This window comes from Mastigoproctus giganteus, chromosome 6 (assembly GCF_048544385.1).
Source record: "Mastigoproctus giganteus isolate SK-2022 chromosome 6, ASM4854438v1, whole genome shotgun sequence".
Lineage (NCBI taxonomy): Eukaryota > Metazoa > Arthropoda > Arachnida > Uropygi > Thelyphonidae > Mastigoproctus > Mastigoproctus giganteus.
The window spans coordinates 236564343-236582932 of NC_143580.1; the positions used below are offsets into that span (position 1 = coordinate 236564343).

At 38.6% G+C, this 18590-nt stretch overlaps 1 protein-coding gene across 3 annotated transcripts in view; it reads left to right on the forward strand.

Annotated features, from left to right (window-relative positions):
• Pdrg1 (Pdrg1 prefoldin-like subunit) overlaps window positions 1–18590 on the forward strand; it is a 99643-nt gene that overhangs the window by 23436 nt on the left and 57617 nt on the right. For 2 of the 3 annotated variants that reach the window (XM_090375778.1, XM_090375776.1), the window contains exons 1-2: window positions 2421–2504; window positions 16790–16934. In XM_090375778.1, coding sequence (XP_090231904.1) covers window positions 2438–2504; window positions 16790–16934 — 212 coding nt within the window. In that variant the 5' untranslated portion in view covers window positions 2421–2437. Of the gene's footprint in view, window positions 1–2420; window positions 2505–16789; window positions 16935–18590 lie in introns of those variants that run through there. The other variant, XM_090375779.1, reaches the window with a different exon arrangement.

Sequence of the window (18590 nt, forward strand, 5' to 3'; positions counted from 1 at the left end):
CGATGTTGGTTATAACTTCCACTTTTCTGTCGTGTGGGTATGATCTTATGGTGTTGTATAGGCAGGCCTGCCTTCCGGAGTCTAACGAGGACGCTTGGCCACAAAAGGGAGTCGAACGCCCTGGCAAAGTCAATTGAAAACACCAGGAAGTATTTATTGGAACACTGTTTTGCTGCTTGGATAAGGTTTTGGAGTGCAGCTATTGTTGATGAGCCTGGTTTGAAACCATATTGTCTGCTATAGGCGAGGTTTGCTGAGTTGTAGTGGCTAGTAATTCTCATGTGTAGGAGTCTCTCGAGCAATTTGCTTACCGTGGAGGTAGAGCAATTGGCCTATAGGAGTCCGTCTGCGCGGCTAGCACAGTGGTGTCACCGTCCTCCCCACAGCGGGTGGAAAAGGCCTTGGTTCGAATCCCGTCGATGACGCGAGGAACTATAATGGGCTTTTTTCACTCGGTGGCTGAGTTAGTCGGTCTCAGGCATAGATAGCAAAGGTTTTCTTCCAGAAGTTGTTTTTTTTTTCATTCAGCAAACAGAAAAATCGACTAGAGAACACACGCAATTTACAGACAAATAAATATATGGGTAGATGTAATCATTTACGGGAGACCCTAATATCATCATTTGTTGATCAGGTGTCAGCCTGCTCGGTGGTTCCCGCAGAATTGGCTGCAGTATGTTAGTTGTTGAGTCCTCCCAAGTTGCTGTCATAGTACCTTGTGGCATCTTGGTTGCCGTTTGAACCTCTCCCCTGGGGAGTTTGATAGTGGTTATTTTATAAACCACTCACCAGGGGTCTGTGTTCCCGGTAGTGGAGACTAGCATTCCCAAGGTGCCCTCTTTTTATAGGCCAGTAGCGTAGCTACCCTTTTACTGGCCCGGAGGCAAAGAACATGTTCAGGCCCCTATTTAATTAATGAAATTTGCAAAAAATGAGACAGCCAAAGACACTGCACTTCTAAAGGGCCCGGGCCCGCAGGCAATTGCCTTGCCTGCCTACATGGTAGCACGCACTGACCATGGCCATTACAATAATGGGAATTTTAAAAAAAAAAACCTTGTCCTCACACCGGGTGGAAAAGACCTGAGTTCGAGTCCCGTCGATGACGTAAGGAATTTTTATGGGCGATTTTCACAACGTGGCTGAGTTATTCCGTCTCAGGCGATGGTAGCATGGGTTTTCTTAACTTCATAAGACCTGCACACATTGTATTGAGGTCTGGAGGCCTCATATTAGGGCAGTCTACATTTTTTTTTTATTGTTGTCAATCAGATCCAGAAAATTTGTTTGAAATGTTTGACCATGAATGAAAGGTGGGCATATCGTTTTCAGCTAGAGACAGTGGATCAGTCTAAGCAGTGGAAACACAGCTCTTCTCCTCTTCCAAAGAAAGCCAAGATGATTCTTTCTGCTGGCAAAGTGGTACAATCGATTTTTTTGGGATAGTGATGGACCGTTGCTAGTGAATTATTGCTTTCAGAAAGGACAAGATGTCACAGGGAGATATTACGCAGACATTGTAAAGCGTGAAAAAAATCAAAGACACATACACACCAAGGAAAACTCAGCAGTAGAGTCATGTTCCCCCACGACAACTCACCGCTCACAAGTTTGTCATTGCCATGACAACACTGCATGAGTGCGGCTCTGAAATCTTGAATCATCCTCCATATTCACGAATCTAGCACAATCGGACTTTCATCTATTCCCTCATTTGAAAAAAATAATAATACCTGACTGGCATTCATTTTCCCATCGACAGTGAAGTACTTTCTGCAGTGGATATGGCCTTATAGTTTATTTCTTTTCAATTAACATATTGCAGCATCGGTGGGAAAAGTGTATTTACTCCAAAGGGGACTGTGTTGAAAAGTAACAGGTCACCAGAATCCCCAAAAAAACCCTTCATACTCAGGCCACGAAGTTTTCAAACGCCCCTAGTAAAATGCAATGAGAGAATTAAACAACGTTAAAATCTGAGATTTCACTGGTATTAGAGTTCCACTTTCTCCAAAATTGACCTCAGATATTAACTATCATATATACTCTCCTAAAACCTTATATATAAATTAACTTTAAGCCTAGACAGACTCATAAAACTAAACTAAGTAATAAGGCTAATCAAGAACTTTGATCGAGATCAAAGGTCACAAACAAATACAGACCGATTCGTTTAAGAAAAATGCATTGTGTAACAAGATGGTGTGCTTTCTGAAACTAGACATTTAATCATTTAAACTCTTAAAAGCTCCTCTGGTCTCTTCTTTGGGTCTTCTTCCTCATGTCCCTTTTTTTTGCTTTTTCTTTCTTTTTTTTTATATCTCCTGAATTCTCTTACTGCCTGTACAGTACAGTACTTGAATTATTATATTGCCTATATTATAATAACTAAATGCCTTGTGCATTTAGTTATTTTAAACAGTTAGGGAACGTATCCATGCCCTGGTTCATTAACAGCAGAGCTTCCACGAGGAGGCGCAGTGTTCTACCAAATATGGAGGAAGGTAGTTGCAATTCTAGTGCAAGGCATTGTTATTTTTTAAATTTTCATTTTATTTCTTAGTGGAATTTTAAAAGTGGGCGTAGGGTGCTTTCACCAATTAGTTGTCTTGCTTTTCTTTTTTTTTTCCCCGAGTTGAAATAAAACGAAGTTAATAGTAATAGTTATAGCACAAGTAAGGCAAGCTGCTTTTGCCTTGTGCAGAATTTATATAAAATTCGTGATTGGGTTTAAAAAAAAAAAAAAACGAATTAAGTTGCAGTGAGAGAATTAATAATGCTTTTTTTTCCTTTTTTTTTTTTGGAATATACGAATATTATTTATTTAATTTAACGATTAATTTAATTTTGCGATATTTAATTTAAATATTTATTTAAATGTTTATTGTAGATACTACAATGAACACTCGGAATTTATAACAGTTAGAAAAAAAAAAACCCCGTTGCTCCTTAATTTACAATCATTTCAAAAAAAGAAACAAACAAAAAAAAAAAATGAATCATAATTGTTGTTAAAATTTATTATGAATAAATTTGCCACAATTAGGTGTTCAGTTTCTCAAATTTAGATAATTTGTAGTTTATGCAGTTCCACTTTCACTGAATCTTAATGAGGTAGTCATCAGAATTTTTTTATTCTCAACTAGTTTCTTTTTGACATATCATGTTATCACTCACTTTGAGATTACCCATAGTTGTAAGATCTGCACTGATGCTTATCAATTAGTAGTAGTAGTGCCATGTGATGCAAGAAAGCAAATGTATGAGCTTATGCAGCATCAGCCAAAAAAAAAAAAAAAAAATCACCAATTTCCTCCAAATGCCTGTCCAGTTCCTCCTTAAATTTATTCAACCTATCAACTTCCACAACGACAGATGGAAGTTTGTTCCAGCTATTCTACATCTGTCTTTTCTTAATTTGAATTTATGCCCCATTAGGTTCGTAATCTGAACAAGTGGAAGGATCCCATCAGAATTCAGCATGCTCAACCCATTCAAAGCCTTATATACCTCAATCAGATCACCGCGCAGGTGCCTAGTCTCCAGCCACTGCAATTTGCAGAACTTAATCTTCTCTTGGTAAGAGGATCCCTTCATTCCCCTCACCAATCTTGTTGCCCTTCTCTGTACATGCTCAAGTAAATCTACATCCTTCCTAAAATGAGGCCTCCAGACCTGTACACAGTACTCAAGGCGTGGCCTGACCATTGCCTTATACAGAGGGATAATCACCTCCTTTTCCTTGCAAGCAAAATTCCTATATATCATTGACAAAACCCCATGACCTGCCCTGGCAGCCTGTCTGCATTGCTCAGAAAACTTTATATCTGCCTGCACAATTACTCCCAGGTCTTTTTCATTTTCTACCACCTTAAGTGTAGTACCACACAGTTGGTACATTTCTCTGGGGTTACTTCTATCCATATGCAGTACTTTGCATTTGTCAAGGTTCAATTTCAGTTGCCACTTCTTAGCCCATCTGCCCAAATTATCCAGATCCTGTTGCAGTAGCACACTGCCATTACTGTCATTAACTTTCACTTCCCTTTTGCTGTCACTCTGTTTTCTTTTTTTGGATCACAGTTACTCCATCTGATATACTAATTTTTTGCACATTTTTAGAATGGCTTCCGCTTTATAAGTTTGTGCAGTGATGTTGCTTTGCACTCCTTTTAAAGAATTCAGCATGCTCAACCCATTCAAAGCCTTATATACCTCAATCAGATCACCGCGCAGGTGCCTAGTCTCCAGCCACTGCAATTTGCAGAACTTAAGCTTCTCTTGGTAAGAGGATCCCTTCATTCCCCTCACCAATCTTGTTGCCCTTCTCTGTACATGCTCAAGTAAATCTACATCCTTCCTAAAAAATCTACATCCTTCCTTCCATCCATCCTTCCTTACGAAGAAAGGCTTAAGTTTTGCAAATTACAGTGTCTGGAGACTAGGCACCAGCGAGGTGATCTGATAGAGGTGTATAAAGCCTTGAATGGTTTAAGCATGCTCAATGCTGATGGGATTCTTCCTCTAGCTCAGAAAAATCACCTGAGAGGGCATAAATTCAAATTGAGGAAAGACAGATGTAGGATAGATGTGTGGAAATTTGCCTTTAGCCAGCGGGTGGTTGGTTGGTGGAACAGACTTCCATCCCTTGTGGTGGAGGTTGATAGCCTAAATAAGTTTAAGGCTCAGCTGGACAGGTATTTTTAACGAACAGAGGGGTGAAGTGGAAGTGGGTTTTTTTTTTTTTTTGGCTGATGCTGCATAAGCTTGCTTTCTTGCATCAAATGCCTCTACTAATGCTAATGCTAATTTTAAAATATTCAGAGCAGTAACTTCCCCTCATTGCCGCATGGCTCCAATTTGTATAACAGTCTTTTATGTGCAACAATATTGAAAGCTTTCCTGAAATCCAAATACTGATATCAAAATTATTTTTTGCATCCAGTTCCTTTGTTATTGTATTATAATATCCAATCAGTTTGGTCAGATAAGCTTGCTCCTTAACAAATCCAAAATGTGACTGCACTATAATTGTAATCCAGTCTAGTTGGTACTGCATTACTTCTTTAACAGGTCACTTCCTTATTTTCCCTGGAACAGAAATTAAGCTAGCAGTTCTGTAAGAGGCAATAATTACTCATGTCACTTTTTGGTCCCATTATGTGAATTTGGGACACATTTGCACATCTTCAGGCCATTGGAAAACCTCTTGTGAATCCAAAGATGCTCTCATAATTGTGGATAAGGGTTTACTTACCTTCTTTGCAGCTTCACTTAATATAACTGGATGTTAATATATTTTGCTTGAACAGTTTCTCTTCCACTTTCCTCTCAATTATCACAAAATCATTTAGCTCCATGTTAATTTGATAAACTTGTAGCAGCTGGTTCCCTGAAGAACTCTTCATATGTGAATGTAGATGCAAAATACTTATTCAGCTTCTCGATAACCTGAACAGGATAATCAACATTTAGACCATCGACGTCAAGTGAATCAATATCATTCAAACCCTTTCTTCTACTGTTAATGTAAGCAAATAAGTGTTTGCTGCTTTTCTTTGTATTCTTTGCTTGAGACTTCTTGTAATGTGCCTTAGCTTGTCTAACCTCCTTTGTGACTTGATTGCAGACTAGTTTATATCTATCAAAGCTTCTGTATTAACCTGATACTTTCTATGCATCCCATGCATTTTTCTTCTTGGACACAAGTCTTATCAGTTCATCTCATATCCATTTGGGTCTAAGCCTTGAACAATTCTTAGTTGGTATGAAAAGCGTAGAAGCTTCTATGATTACTTTCCTGAATGCTTCCCATTTAGAATTTGTTGTTAGTAACATCAGTTAGTCGTGCTGTATAGAATTTAGAAACTGCCTAAGACAACTGCACTGCATTCACCCTTATGAAAGCCCTTCCCTTTACTTTTGAAAGTAGAGTTATTATTACAGTAGCCTTGACAGTAGTCCCACATTGCTACACTGTGATCACTGCTGCTCAGTGGGTCTTTTACCAGTAGCTTCTTAATGAATGAAAATTGCTACTGATAATCAAGAATAATGCTTCCTCATGTTGTCTCTCTGTCTCAGGTGCTGCTGTAGAAAGCAGTCATCCATTAAATCCCCAAAATCTTGCTATTGTGTGTGTGACCAACCCACAGCTTCCACTCAATATCTTCTTCTTCAAGAGGAGTGTTTCCATTTACAATTAGTTTGCTCAACCTACAAGTTATTTTTTGGTAGGAATTTTTTCCCACCATAAAGTGTGGTTCAAGATGTCTTGGTCGGTTAAACCTCAGGCTGTCATGCACTCCTGTACTCCATCCATCCATGTTCTCCTTCCAGGAGGTATCCATTTCAGGATAGCCTTTGGATATCTGTTTTACATGTCATACCATGTTAAATGCTTTTCTTTGATAGTGTCAATAATATGCTTTTTCACTTCTCTTTTCTCTCATGTCTTCATTCCATTTTCTGTCTCTTCTAGAAGTTCTTACTGATTGTCTCCAAAAATCTATTTCTGTGGAGAGCAGTTTGTTTCCCCTCGCATATTCAACGTCCAGGTTTTCGCACCATACATAGAAGACTGTACAATCATTTGAATAAGTTTCTTTGTTTTATTTAGAATATTTCTGCTCCATAGAACAGAATATAACATTCCAATAGCCTTTCTGCCTTCTGCGGTTCTCTTATTGATCTCTGCTTGGGATGATCCATCACTTTATAAGATTGATCCCAAATATTTTAATTTATAGACTTGTTTGATTTAGCATTAGCATTAGTAGAGTCATTTGATGCAAGAAAGCAAGCTTATGCAGCATCAGCCAAAAAAAAAAAAAAAAAAAAAAAACCACTTCCACTTCACCCCGCTGTTCGTTCGAAATACCTATCCAGCTGAGCCTTAAACTTATTTAGGCTATCAACTTCCACGACAAGGGATGGAAGTCTGTTCCACCAACCAACCACCCGCTGGCTACAGGCAAATTTCCGCACGTCTATCCTACATCTGTCTTTCCTCAATTTGAATTTATGCCCTCTCAGGTGATTATTCTGAGCGAGAGGAAGAATCCCATCAGCATTGAGCATGCTCAAACCATTCAAGGCTTTATACACCTCTATCAGATCACCTCGCTGGTGCCTAGTCTCTAGACACTGTAATTTGCAAAACTTAAGCCTTTCTTCGTAAGAGCACCCCTTTGTTCCATTCACTAATCTTGTTGCCCTTCTCTGTACTCGTTCCAGCAGCTCTACATCCTTCTTGAAACGAGGCCTCCAGACCTGTATACAGTACCCTAGGTGTGGCCTGACCATTGCCTTATACAAGGGAATAATCACCTCCTTATCCCTGCTAGAAAAATTCCTATATATCATTGACAACACACCATGAGCTACACTTGCAGTCCGTCTGCACTGCTCAGAGAACTTCATATCTGCCTGCACAACCACCCCCAGGTCCCTTTCATTCTCTACCACTGTCAGTGTAGTACCACAGAGTTGATACGTTGCTCTGGGGTTGCTGTTTCCCATGTGTAGTACTTTACATTTATCAATGTTAAACTTCATTTGCCACCTCTCAGCCCATCTGCTCAACCTTTCCAGATCCTGTTGCAGCAGCGTAGTGTCAGTAGTGTCCTTGACAACCCTGCCTACCTTTGTATCGTCTGCAAACTTCGACATTAAGCTTGATATACCATCATCAATATCATTTATAAATACAGAAAACAATAATGGACCCAACACTGAGCCCTGAGGGACTCCACTAATAACACTAGTCCACGACGAGCAGTGTCCATTGATTACCACTCTCTGTCTTCTCCCCCTCAGCCACCCTTTTATCCACAGCAGCAACCCGCCTCCAACGCCACACCGCTCCAACTTGTGCAGCAGTCTTCCATGTGCAACAGTATCAAAAGCCTTTCTAAGATCCAAGTATATAATATCAAAGTTATTCCCTACATCTAGTTCCTTTGTGACTGCATCATAGAATCCAATCAAATTAGTCAGGCAAGACTTCCCCATAACAAAACCATGCTGTGTCCGAGCTATAACTGAAGTCTTGTCTAAATGATCCTGCAGTGCTTCTTTAACTAGTGCCTCCATTAATTTTCCTGGAACAGAAGTTAAACTCACAGGTCTATAATTACTTGTGTCAGCCTTTGATCCTCCTTTGTGAATTGGGGTCACATCTGCACATCTCCAGTCTGTGGGTACCTCCCCTGAGTCCAAGGAAGCTCTCATAATTATGGCTAAGGGTTTGCTTACTTCCTCTGCTGCCTCCTTTAATATAACTGGATAGATCTCATCCACCCCGGGTGCCTTTCTTGTGTTTATCTTCAACAATTTCTCCTCCACTTTACTCTCAGTTATTACAAGATTCTCTAGTTTACTGCTAGAGTTGAATACACCTCTGGCATTCCCCTCGCTAAGTAACTCCTCATGTGTGAATGTCGATGCAAAATATTCATTTAGTTTGTTAACTACCTGAGCAGGATCATCAACAGTTCACCCATCAATATCAAGTGGACCAATCTGATTCATCCCCTTCCTTCTAGAGTTTACATAAGTAAACAACTCTTTGCTGTTTTTCTTTGCATCCCTTGCCAAAGATTTCTCGTAATCTGCCTTCGCCTGCCTAACCTCCTTTGTAACTTGGTTACAGATCAACTTGTATCTATCATAGGCTTCTGTGTCATGTGTTAATTTGTATGTATCCCATGCATGTTTCTTCTCTGCCATATGCCTCATTAGTTCATCTGACATCCATTTAGGCCTAAACCTTGAACAATATTTCTTAGTTGGTATGTAAAGCCTAGTAGCTTCCAAGATAAGTTCTTTGAATGCTTCCCATTTTGAATTTGCTGTTGGTAACATCATCAGTTGGTCCCACTGTATAGAATTTAAATACTGTCTCAGTCCATCTCAGTCCATCGCCTTTACGGAAGCAATAACCCTTCCCTTTACCCCTAATGGTAGTTACCTCTTTGAGTATATCCCACTTCAGCACACTGTGATCACTGCCACCTAGTGGTTCATTTATCTGCAGATTCTTAATGCATGAAGAATCACTGCTGATAATCAAATCAAGAGTATTCCTCCCTCTAGTTGCCTCCCAAACATGCTGATTTTAAGACCCTCAGTATTTAGAATGTATCCTGATCATGAAGACAACATTTCAGTCTTGCTAAAATTGATTTTTAGACCCCATTGTTTATATTCCTCAAACAATTTACGACATGCATAGTCTGCATCTTCTAAGTCTTGTGCTATCACCACCTGATCGTCTGCAAAAAAGTAAATTGTGAATATAGATGTTCTTATTGATCGGCAATCCCATTTTATTGCATTTTTTTGACCAGGATCTTAGGCAGATGTCGATATAAATTTTGAAAAATGTTGGTGACATGCAGCAGCCTTGTATTAAGCCCTTTGAAGTGTGGAATTCAGGTGACAAAGCTGATCCCACTTTAATTTTGCATTCATTATTCCTGTAACTTGTTTAATAATGTCAATCAATTGTCCACCAATATTTGCCTCTTTCAGTGCTTTCCATAAGTTTTCTTGGAATGCTGTTTTCAAGGTCAATGAAAATCATGATTTCTTTTCCTTTCAATTGGCATTTTTCAAGGATCTGTCGTACTGTTGAGATATGATCTATACATGACCTCCTGGCTGAAAAATCACTTTGTTCTTCTGACACCAAGATTCAGGCTTCTGTATGGAGGCCTCTGTAGCTGAGTGGTCAGAGCAGGAGTGCAGTAGCACACACTCCTTGAGTACAGGGTTCAAGCCCCTGACTGCTAAATATGGTCGATCTGCCAACCTGCACTGGACCAGTGTGGCAGATTATGGTCTATTTCCCTCAATATGAATTGTTGAGGAGGCTTCCATCCTGCAATGGGTTGATAATGGCTGCAGTTTATGGTTCCTGATCCATTTTCCAAGAATCTTTAACAGCAGGTTCAGGATGCATATTCCTCTGTAATTTGAACAGCTTTTCCAATCGCCCTTCTTATAAATTGATGTAATATATCCTGTTGTCATTTCTTTTGGTATTGCTTCCCTTCTCAGTATACCATTTAACATTTTTATATCAAAACAGCCACTCCTCTTCCTCCATATTTCAGAAGTTCCATATAAATTCCTCCAGGTCCAGGTGATTTGCCATTCCTTCCCTTCTTTAGTAAGTGTTCCACTTCCCTAACAGAAACTTTTAAGCCCAAGTATTCCACGAAATCCCCCACTGTCTTGAACTCTTTCCGGTCTTCTTTTAAAAGTCCTTCATAGTACTTCATCCAATCTTCCATTCAATATCTGGAAAGTTAAAATCCCCCATTATAAGACATTTTGATTTACTAGTCCATTATAAGACATTCTGATTTACTAGTCCATTATAAGACATTCTGATTTACTAGTCAACTCTATTTCTCTGTATAGTTTGTTATACTCATCACGGTCATTAGTTCTGTAACACAACTCCTACTCTTATTTTTGTTTTCTCAGTGCTTATTAGCATTAGTAGAGGCATATGATGTGCTCTACTAATGCTAATAGTGCTTATTAGCATTAGTAGAGGCATATGATGCAAGTGAGCTTATACATCAGCCAAAAAAAAAAAAAAAAAATCCTTCCCATTTCACCCATTCACTCACTCCAAATGTTTGCCTAGTTCTGCCTTAAATGTATTTAAGCTGTCAACTTCTACAACAACAACAGATGGAAGTTTGTTCCAGCAATCAACCACATGCTGGCTAAAGACAAACTTCTGCACATCTATTCTACGACTGTCTTTCCTCAATTTGAATTTATGTCCCCTCAGGCGATTAATCTGGGCAAGAGGAAGAATCCCATCAGCACTGAACTTGCTCAAATCATTCAAGGCTTTATACACCTCGCAAGTGCCTAGTCACCAGACACTGTAATTTGCAAATCTTAAGCCTTTCTTTGTAAGAGCAACCCTTTGTTTCATTCACTAATCTTATTGCCCTTCTCTGTACTCGTTCCAACAGTTCTACATCCTTCCTAAGAGGAGGCCTCCAGACCTTATACAGTACTCAAGGTGTGGCCTGACCATTGACTTATACAAAGGGATAATCACTTCCTTATCGCCGACCGGGCTAGCCAGGTGGGTAAAATGCCTGCCTGGCAACCCCAAGGTTGCGGGTTCGAATCCCGCCTCGGGCTTGGATCAAAGTACTGCAAAAACTTTGGGAGGTGCACTATGGCCACAGAAGCCGATGCGCCAACAACTACCAAAAAAAAAAAAAAAAAAAAAAAACCCTCCTTATCCCTCTAGAAAAATTCCTGTATATCATTGACAAGTCACTACGAGCTACTCTTCCTGACTGTCTGCACTGCTCAGAAAATTTCATATCTGCCTGAACAATTCCCCCAGGTTCTTTTCATTCTCTATCACTGTCAGTGTAGTACCACACAGTTGATACGTTACTCTGGGGTTACTGCTTCCATATGCAGTACTTTACATTTGTCAGTGTTAAAACTTCAGTTGCCACCTCTCAGCCCATCTGCTCAACGTTTCTAGATCCTCTTGCAGTAGCATACTGTCGTCATTAGTGTCCTTAACAACCCTGCCAACCTTCATATCATCTGCAAACTTAGACATTAAGCCCAATATACCTTCATCAGTATCATTGATAAAAGTCGCACGAAACCGACTCAACAGTTTGCAGGCCACCCACATTGGCTGGTTGCACTGCCTTAGATTTAGCATGAGTATAGGCATATGATGCAAGATGTAATATGCTTCTTAACTAAGACTCACTTCTTAACCAATAACTAAGACATATTAACTAAAAGCATACCCCCCCGGATGTCTGCCCTTTTTGTACGCATGTACTCCCCATATTCAAATTCTGCATCTGAGTAACATCATATTTCTAATCTCCTTAGGATGCCTCATTTTATGACTTAACAAGTACTTCAAATTTATAAAATATATTTACTAATGCCTAGCATTAATATAAATGCAAATATAGGGTTGAATTTGAAAGTGTCTGCAATTCTGCCCAGACACGATAGGAGGGAGTATATGATGAGAGCCCTGTCCATCAATTCGGCCCTGGAAAGATTGTGCAAGGCTCAAGGGGTAGAATATTTTTTCAGCCTGGTCTGTACTTGTTAACAGGAGAGACTCCTTCTACAGGGATAGGATACACTTAAATAGAAAGGGTGCAAGAATGTTTGCTGATGCTATCGAGGCAGTGTTAGGTGGGTTGGAAAACTGCTAGATTGGGGGGATACAAGGACTAATAGATTAACAGTAGCCACTGGCAGAGGTGAAAGTGATTCTTGCACTGCTTCTATTGGAATGAGCAGCAGCTTGGAAAATAAGATGCAGGATATTTCAGAGATTGCTGGGAGTCATTGGGGTACAAGTAAATACATGGGTTGTGTTAGGGTAGCTAAGAAAAAGAACAGGTGCATGTATACGTGGGTGTACACCAATGCTAGGAGTTTGGTAAATAAATTTGATGAATTTGAGGTATTGCTCAAAGCATCAAAGGCGGATATTGTTGGGATATCAGAGACGTGGTGTCACACAGATATAAGTAATGCAGAACTGGAATTTGGGGAGTACAACGTCTGCAGAAAGGATAGGAAGGGAGGAGGGGTTATGCTATTAGTTAAGAAACACATAAAATCCAAGGAAGGGAAGCTAGTCGACATCGCTGGACAGTGCAGTGTCAAGTCAGTTTGGTGTGACATAGGCATTGGGAGATCAAAATTGAGAATAGGAGTGTGCTATAGGCCTAATGACTGATGAATATAATAAGAAACCGTACAGGGAAATAGAGTGGGCCAGTAAACCAGAGAGTCTTATAATATGGGATTTTAATTTCACTCACACACACTAGCAATGCTTTTGTGGATTTATTGGATGATTGTTTTCTGAATTAGCATGTTCGGGAGGCAACTAGAGGGAGCAATACACTTGATTTGATTATCAGTAGTGATTCTTCATGCATTAAAAATCTGCAGATACAGGAACCACTAGGTGGCAGTGATCACAGTGTGCTGAAGTGGGATTTACTCAAGGAGGTAACTACCATCAGGGGTAAAGGGAAGGGTTATTGCTTTCATAAAGGTGACTACAATGGTCTGAGACAGTATTTAAATTCTATACAGTGGTACCAACTGATGATGTTACCAACAGCAAACTCAAAATGGGAAGCATTCAAAGAACTTATCTTGGAAGCTACTAGGCTTTACATACCAACTAAGAAATATTGTTCAAGGTTCAGGCCTAAATGGATGTCAGATGAACTAATGAGACATATGGCAGAGAAGTAAAATGCATGGGATACATATAAATTAACATGTGACACAGAAGCCTATGATAGATATAAGTTGATCTGTAACCAAGTTACAAAGGAGGTTAGGCAGGCGAAGGCATATTACGATAAATCTTTGGCAAGGGATGCAAAGAAAAACAGCAAGGAGTTCTTTACTTATGTAAACTCTAGAAGGAAGGGGATGAATCAGATTGGTCCACTTGATATCAATGGTTCAACTGTTCATGATCCTGCTCAGGTAGCTAACAAACTAAATCAATATTTTGCATCTAAATTCACACATGAGGAGTTATTCAGGAAGGGGAATGCCATAGATGAAGTAAACACTGGCAATGAGCTAGATGATCTTGTAATAATTGAGAGTAAAGTGGAGGAGAAATTGTTGAAGTTAAATACAAGAAAGGCACCTGGGGTGGATGGGATCTATCCAGTTATATTAAAGGAGACAACAAAGGAAGTAAGCAATCCATTAGCCATAATTATGAGAGCTTCCTTGGACTCAGGGGAGGTACCCACAGACTGGAGATGTACAGATGTAACCCCAATTCACAAAAGAGGATCAAAGGCTGACACAAGTAATTATAGACCTGTGAGTTTAACTTCTGTTCCAGGAAAATTAATGGAAGCACTGGTTAAAGAAGCACTGCAGGATCATCTTGACAAGAATTCAGTTATAGTTCAGACACAGCATGGTTTTGTTAGGGGAAAGTCTTGCCTGACCAATCTGATTGGATACTATGATGTAGTCACAAAAGAATTGGATGCAGGGAATATCGTTAATATTATATATTTGGATCTTAGAAAGGCTTTTGATACTGTTGCACATGGAAAACTGCTGCACAAATTGGAGCAGTGTGGCATTGGTGGCAAATTGTTGCTATTGATAAAGGGATGGTTGAGTGGCAGAAGACAGAGTGGTAATTAATGGACACTGCTCATCGTGGACTAATGTTATTAGTGGAGTCCCTCAGGGTTCAGTGTTGGGTCCATTGTTGTTTTCTGCATTTATAAATAATATTGATGGTATATCAAGCTTAATGTCCAAGTTTGCAGACGATACAAATGTTGGCAGGGTTGTTAAGGACGCTACTGATGCTATGCTGCTGCAACGGGATCTGGAAAGGTTGAGCAGATGGGCTGAGAGGTGGCAAATGAAGTTTAACATTGACGAATGTAAAGTACTACATATGGGAAACAGCAACCCCATAGCAACGTATCAACTCTGTGGTACTACACTGACAGTGGTAGAGAATGAAAAGGACCTGGGGGTAATTGTGCAGGCAGATATGAAGTTCTCTGAGCAGTGCAGAAGGGCTGCAAGAGTAGCTCATGGTGTTTTATCAATGATATACAGGAATTTTTCTAGCAGGGATAGGGAGGTGATTATTCCCTTGTGTAAGGCAATGGTCAGGCCGCACCTTGAGTACTGTATACAGGTCTGGAGGCCTCATTTCAGGAAGTATGTAGAGCTGCTGGAAAGAGTACAGAGAAGGGCAGCAAGGTTAGTGAACGGAACGAAGGGTTGCTCTTACGAAGAAAGGCTTAAGTTTTGCAAATTACAGTGTCTGGAGACTAGGCACCGGAGAGGTGATCTGATAGAGGTGTACAAAGCCTTGAATGGTTTGAGCATGCTCAGTGCTGGTGGGATACTGCTTCTTGCTCAGAATAATCACCTGAGAGGGCATAAATCCAAATTGAGGAAAGACAGATGTAGGATAGATGTGCAGAAATTTGCCTTTAGCCAGCTGGTAGTTGGTTGGTGGAACAGACTTCCATCCCTTGTTGTGGAAGTTGATAGCCTAAATAAATTTAAGGCTCAGCTGTACAGGTATTTCGAACAAATGGAGGGGTGAAGTGGAAGATTTTTTTTTTTTTTTTTTGGGCTGATGCTGCATAAGCTTGCTTTCTTGCATCATATGTCTCTACTAATGCTAATGTTAATACATGCATATACAGTATTCTTATTCTTTCTTTGCTGTCTGTATGTCTCCAATTTTTGCAGTCCTCCAAGCTAGCAATTTTCCACCCAATAAAACTGCCTCGATAGCATCAGCAAATATCCTTGCACTCCTCATATTTAATATTTAAATATATTTAAAAATTAACTACATCCCTTATATTTAAATATTATCTATTAGTAAATTAATAAGAGGAGTTTACCTCAATATAGTACGTGGAACACTTCCGTATGATACCCTCCAGAAATTAAAACGGAAAAAACGAAAAAATCGACAACTTACCGGTACATTAAAGTAAAATATAAATAATTAAATAATCAATTTAACACAATTCAAAATCAATTCAAAACAATTAAAATTCAAATTAACGCAATTAAAAGAATCTAACGAAAATATTCAAAACGATTTTCCTTCCTGAAGCTGACAATGCTTTTCGACCGACTGTCATGATCACAGGAATGAAAATTACCGAATCAGGCTAAACCTGCAACTTAAATAGTGATTATATGTCTTCGCGCATGCGCGTAAAGGTCCACGCATCGGAGATCAAATATGGCCGCCGAACATTAACAGAATTCTCGTGTAATTTAATTTCAACGGTTTCTGCAATTAATAGTCGCGTATAATTACGTTGAACGTTAAGTATTTTGGCCTCGTTAAATAAAAAAGTATGTTTAACGAGGCCAAAATACTTAACGTTCAACGTAATTATACGCGACTATTAATTGCAGAAACCGTTGAAATTAAATTACACGAGAATTCTGTTAATGTTCGGCGGCCATATTTGATCTCCGATGCGTGGACCTTTACGCGCATGCGCGAAGACATATAATCACTATTTAAGTTGCAGGTTTAGCCTGATTCGGTAATTTTCATTCCTGTGATCATGACAGTCGGTCGAAAAGCATTGTCAGCTTCAGGAAGGAAAATCGTTTTGAATATTTTCGTTAGATTCTTTTAATTGCGTTAATTTGAATTTTAATTGTTTTGAATTGATTTTGAATTGTGTTAAATTGATTATTTAATTATTTATATTTTACTTTAATGTACCGGTAAGTTGTCGATTTTTTCGTTTTTTCCGTTTTAATTTCTGGAGGGTATCATACGGAAGTGTTCCACGTACTATATAGAGGTAAACTCCTCTTATTAATTTACTAATATTATTATCAACGTAGAACATATTGAGTATTACAGCTCTGATTCATACTATCTAAATATTATCTATATAAAACAAATATCTGTGTTAATTAACAGGACAGACTGTTTTTACTGTCTCTCCTGTTAATAAGCACAGATATCTGTGCTTATTAACAGGAGAGACAGTAAAAACAGTATTAATTCAGTTATTTATATAGATATATGTTAATTCAGTATTTATATAGATAGTATTTTTCTCGTTAGGCCAATTTGCTTTTGACTTTCTTTGAGATTATTTAATTTTAAAAAACTTAGAATAATTTGAAAAGCCTTTTGGTGATGTATAGAATAAAAAGTTACCTGTTAGAATATAGTTGTTTTATATGCTAGATTTATCAGATGGAGAGATGGCTGGCTGGAGCCATGCTATGCAATACTTGACTGAAGTGGAAGCGACAGCACAGGAAATTCTTACAGACAAGGCACAAATAGTAGATATGGACAGAAAGCGAAACCAGAATAGAGAAGCCCTGAGGTTAGTAGTATAGCAGTTTATTCTAAAAGGTGCACCAAAAAAGTCACACGAGCAGGTTTGCTAAGTATTGCATTGTGTACCTGGTCCTGTGGCATTTTGGTGTACTCTTTAAAGACAAACCATTCAGTATTTTTGGGAGAAACAGCAAGAAATAGCTAAAAAGTGCACTTTATTTCAAAAGTACAATCTTTATTATTTCAACACTATATCGGATAAATAATGACAAATAATATGTTTAGTAAGAGCAGTCTTGTTATGCAAAACAGTTTCCTAACCACCTCACTCCCAAAACAGCCAGAGAAATCAAAGCTGAAACCAAAACTCTATGGAGAAAATAATGTAGAAGCAGATGTGTGGTGACATTTTATATCAGCATGATTCTTTATTAACTGTTCACTTAGACATGAACTTTTTATGACTACTCTATATTTTCAGTTAAAATTAATGAATAATGCAGATCAAAGCTGAAGAGCATGCCAGATTCCTGGTAAATTATATAATTGTATTAGATATATTTAAATTTAAAATTCTGTGGTTGGATAGGGTTCAGAACTACTCCTGTTTTGTAAGTTGTATAACAAAATTTCTGCTATGAAACCTTTCAGATTGCATTTTGGATATAATCACTGTTCTCTTTGAGGTATTTTTATGGACATTTTATTTCAATGTGGCCAAGTTAGGCAGTCTCTGGCAAGGGTTGCATGCCTCCCCCACCAGAAACTGGGGTTTTTATCCTCCAGTTTTACCACAGATTACACACAATATACTAATGCCCCATAGCCTTAGTTGCTTTGGCACTTAATGAACACAAACCAATCTGCTATAAAAGTTGGTTTTATATATATAACCAACAAATTATATATTCGGAATAAAACAATATATTCTTGATATATAATCCACTGCCTCCTTCCATTAGATTAGTATACCAGTTATAAGATGGTCTCAAAAAATTTCTTTCCATACTCTTTGATGGCCAAGGCCAGAGAAATTTTTAAAAATATGTCTGTTTGTATTCTGGCTTGACCACATAGATCAGAGCGGTTAATACAACTAGTGATTTGGCAGTTATGATTAACTATTTTACGGTCACATGGATTTATAATTTTATTTTTACAAGAGATAAAAAAATTGTGAACAATTCAGTTTGCAATGGGCAGTACATTTTGTTGTTACAGCTTATAGGTTTGATTGCACAGCATGTTTAACCACATATATTACACCAGGACCACAGCCATATTATATTTTAATAATACTGTGCATGTTACTGTGTTGTTTGCTTTTATTTTTTAGCATTAGCATTAGTTTTAGTATTGGCAGTGTGATACAAGATAGCAAAGCTTATAACAATACTAGCCAAAAAAATAAAAAATAACCATCACTTTTTATTTTTCCCAAACCATTCAGTAATTTGTTCAAACTTTCACCAAATTTACTCAGATTTTCTACCTCCACAACACCAGGGTGGAAAATTATTCCAACAATTGGCCACACTCTGGCTGATTGTGAACTTCTGCACTAGCTATCTGCATGGTGATCTAATTGAACCATATAAGGGTTTGGAAGGGTTGAGTGAACTAAATGCTGATACACTTCAATAAAGTCATCATGCAGAATACCTAGTTTCCAGAGACTGCAATTTACAGAACTCCAATCTTT